Source organism: Homarus americanus, unplaced genomic scaffold (assembly GCF_018991925.1).
Source record: "Homarus americanus isolate GMGI-L3 unplaced genomic scaffold, GMGI_Hamer_2.0 scaffold14223, whole genome shotgun sequence".
In the NCBI taxonomy this organism is placed as follows: Eukaryota; Metazoa; Arthropoda; class Malacostraca; order Decapoda; family Nephropidae; genus Homarus; species Homarus americanus.
In genome coordinates, this window is record NW_024724190.1 from 61,191 (window position 1) to 65,456 (window position 4,266).

General features: G+C 35.4%; 1 protein-coding gene across 1 annotated transcript; it reads right to left on the minus strand.

Moving 5' to 3' along the window:
* Window positions 1-600: 600 nt before the first annotated feature.
* Window positions 601-3,580, minus strand: LOC121864077 (uncharacterized protein PF11_0207-like). Its single transcript, XM_042362979.1, has 3 exons — window positions 3,264-3,580; window positions 1,455-1,653; window positions 601-894 (listed from the first exon to the last, which is right to left on the minus strand). The coding sequence occupies exons 1-3, from the start codon at window positions 3,578-3,580 to the stop codon at window positions 601-603; spliced, it is 810 nt and encodes a 269-aa protein (XP_042218913.1).
* Window positions 3,581-4,266: the final 686 nt, after the last annotated feature.

A 4,266-nucleotide genomic window follows, 5' to 3' on the forward strand; every position in this document is an offset into this window, starting at 1 on the left:
TGTGTTCCTGGTATACGTTTGTGTTCCTGGTAATACTGTGTTGTGTTCCTGGTAATACTGTGTTGTGTTCCTGGTAATACTGTGTTGTGTTCCTGGTAATACTGTGTTGTGTTCCTGGTAATACTGTGTTGTGTTCCTGGTAATACTGTGTTGTGTTCCTGGTAATACTGTGTTGTGTTCCTGGTAATACTGTGTTCTCTCGCAGCCACTAATCAGTTCTGTTATTCGTTTCTCTGTTCTGTTCTCTATACGGTTCTGTTGTGCACCTTATTGTTCTTGGCACCACTAAACACTTAAACCCACTATCCTTAACACCATTACATTCTTAACATCACTGTTCTTACCATCACTGTTCTTACCATCACTGTTCTAAACATCACTGTTCTAAACATCACTGTGTTCATTACATCACTGTGTTCATAACATCACTGTGTTCTTAACATCACCGTTCAAAACATCACTGTGTTCTTACCATCACTGTATTCTTAACTTCACTTTTCTTAACATCACTGTGTCCTTAACATCACTGTGTTCATAACATCACTGTTCTTAACATCACTGCTCTTAACATCACTGTTCTTAACATCACCGTTCATAACTTCACTGTGTTCTTAACTTCACTGTTCTTAACATCACTGTGTCCTTAACATCACTGTTCTTAACATCACTGCCCTTAACATCACTGTTCTTAACATCACTGTTCTTAACATCACTGTCCTTAACATCACTGTTCTTAATATCACTGTTCTTAGCATCACTGTTCTTAACATCACTGTTCTTAACATCACTGTTCTTAACATCACTGTTCTTAACATCACTGTTCTTAACATCACTGTTCTTAACATCACTGTTCTTAACATCACTGTTCTTAACATCACTGTTCTTAACATTACACTGTTCTTAACATCACTGTTCCTAATATCACTATTCTTAACATCACTGTTCTTAACATCACTGTTCTAACATCACTGTACTTAACATCACACTGTTCTTATCTTCACTGTTCTTACATCAGTGTTCTTAACATCACCGTTCATAACATCACTGTTCTTAACATCACTGTTCTCAACATCACTGTGTTCTTACATCACTGTGTTCTACATCAATATGTTCTTAACATCACTGTCTTAACATCACTTTTCTTAACATCACTGTTCTTAACATCATTGAGTCCATAACATCACTGTTCTTAACATCACTGTGTTCTTAACATCACTGCGTTCTTAACATCACTGTGTTCATCACATCACTGTGTTCATCACATCACTGTGTTCTTAACATCACTGTGTTCTTAACATCACCGTTCATAACATAACTGTGTTCTTACCATCACTGTGTTCTAACTTCACTTTTCTTAACATCACTGTGTCCTTAACATCACTGTGTTCATAACATCACTGTTCTTAACATCACTGTTCTTAACATCACCGTTCATAACTTCACTGTGTTCTTACCATCACTGTGTTCTTAACTTCACTGTTCTTAACATCACTGTTCTTAACATCACTATTCTTAACATCACTGTTCTTAACATCACCGTTCATAAAATCACTGTTCTTAACATCACTGTTCCTAACATCACTGTTCTTAACATCATCAATAACATCACTGTTCTTAACATCACTGTTCTTAACTTCACTGTTCTTAACTTCACTGTGTCCACATCACTGTTCTTAACATCACTATTCTTAACATCACTGTGTTCATCACATCACTGTGTTCTTAACATCACTGTGTTCTAAACATCACTGTGTTCATCACATCACCGTTCATAACATCACTGTGTTCTTACCATCACTGTGTTCTTAACTTCACTGTTCTTAACATCACTGTTCTTATCACTGTGTTCTTAACATCACTGTGTTCTTAACATCACTGTTCTTAACATCACTGCTCTTAACATCATTGGTTCTAACATCACTGCTTAACATCACTGTGTTCATAACATCACTGTGTTCTTAACATCACTGTGTTCTTAACATCACTGTTCAACATCACTGTGTTCTTAACATCACTGTTCTTAACATCACTGCTCTTAACATCATTGTGTTCTTAACATCACTGTTCTTAACATCATTGTGTTCTTAACATCACTGATTCTTAACATCACTGTTCTTAACATCACTGTGTTCTTAACATCACTGTGTTCATAACATCACTGTGTTCTTAACATCACTGTGTTTTAACATCACTGTTCTTAACATCACTGTGCTTAACATCACTGTTCCATCACTGTGTTCTTAACATCACTGTCATTTCAATACACTGTTCTTCATCATCATTCTTAACATCACTGTTCTAATATCACTGTTCAACATCACTGTTCTTAATATCACTTCTAACATCACTGTTCTTAACATCACTGTTCTTAACATCACTGTTCTTAACATCACTGTTCTTATATCACTGTTCTTAACATCACTGTTTCAACATCACTGTTTAACATCACTGTTCTTAACATCACTGTTCTTAACATCACTGTTCTAACATCACTGTTCTTAACATCGTTCTAATACCATTGTTCTTAATATCACTGATCTTAATATCGTTCTACATCACTGTTCTTAACATCACTGTTCTTAACATCACTGTTCTTAACATCACTGTGTTCTTAACATCACTGTGTTCATAACATCACTGTGTTCTTAACATCACTGTGTTCTTAACATCACTGCTCTTAACATCATTGTGTTCTTAACATCACTGTTCTTAATATCACTGTTCTTAACATCACTGTGTTCATAACATCACTGTGTTCTTACCATCACTGTGTTCTTAACATCACTGTTCTTAATATCACTTGTTCTTAACATCACTGTGTTCTTAACATCACTGTGTTCTTAATATCATGTTCATAACATCACTGTGTTCTTAACATCACTGTGTTCTTAACATCACTTATCTTAACATCATTGTGTTAACATCACTGTTCTTAATATCATGTTCTTAACATCACTGTGTTCATAACATCACTGTGTTCTTAACATCACTGTGTTCTTAACATCACTGTTCTTAACATCACTGTGTTCTTAACATCACTGTGTTCATAACATCACTGTGTTCTTAACATCACTGTGTTCTTAACATCACTGTTCTAAATATCACTGTTCTTAACATCACTGTTCTTAATATCACTGTTCATAATATCACTGTTCTTAACATCACTGTTCTTAACATCACTGTTCTTAATATCACTGTTCTTAACATCACTGTTCTTAACATCCTGTTCTTAACATCACTGTTCTTAACATCACTTTTATTACATATCACTGTTCTTAACATCACTGTTCTTAACATCACTGTTCTTAATATCACTGTTCTTAACATCACTGTTCTTAACATCACTGTTCTTAACATCACTGTTCTTAATATCACTGTTCTTAATATCACTGTTCATAATATCACTGTTCTTAATATCACTGTTCATAATATCACTGTTCTTAACATCACTGTTCTTAATATCACTGTTCTTAACATCACTGTTCTTAACATCACTGTTCTTAATATCACTGTTCTTAATATCACTGTTCTTAATATCACTGTTCTTAACATCAGTTCTTAATATCACTGTTCTTAACATCACTGTTCTAACATATATTTTCTTAACATCACTGTTCTTAACATCACTGTTCTTAATATCACTGTTCTTAATATCACTGTTCTTAACATCACTGTTCACATCACTGTTCTTATATCACTGTTCTTAACATCACTGTTCTTAACATCACTGTTCTTAACATCACTGTTCTTAACATCACTGTTCTTAACATCACTGTTCTTAACATCACTGTGTTCTGAACAACATGGTATTCTAGCGCGCGTGCGCCGTGTGTGTGTGCGTGTGTGTGTGTGTGTGTGTGTGTGTGTGTGTGGATAAAGTCAGAACAGCAATGTGTTCGACACTGTACATTATTCTCCCACCGTACTGTACTGTAGGTCAGTGTGTCATGTGAAGAGACTACCAGAGGGCGCTAGATGTGCCGCTGTACCACTACACGAATTCTTTACCATAGAGTAAGTACCTGTAAAAAGTTACCTGTGAATCATACCATCTGTACGTCAGATCCGTGTCCCTCATAATTGAATATCTGTGAACAGGAAGAAGTAACAGTGATGAACATGGATATATGCAACACTAGCAAGTAGTCTTATTGTAGTACATATGTGTTACTTGTACTTCTGACGGGGTACAACAAAGCTGGGTTATGACCTACTCTCACCTGACCTCCTTCTCACGGCCTCTTAATAAGAACTAGGTCACTGGTA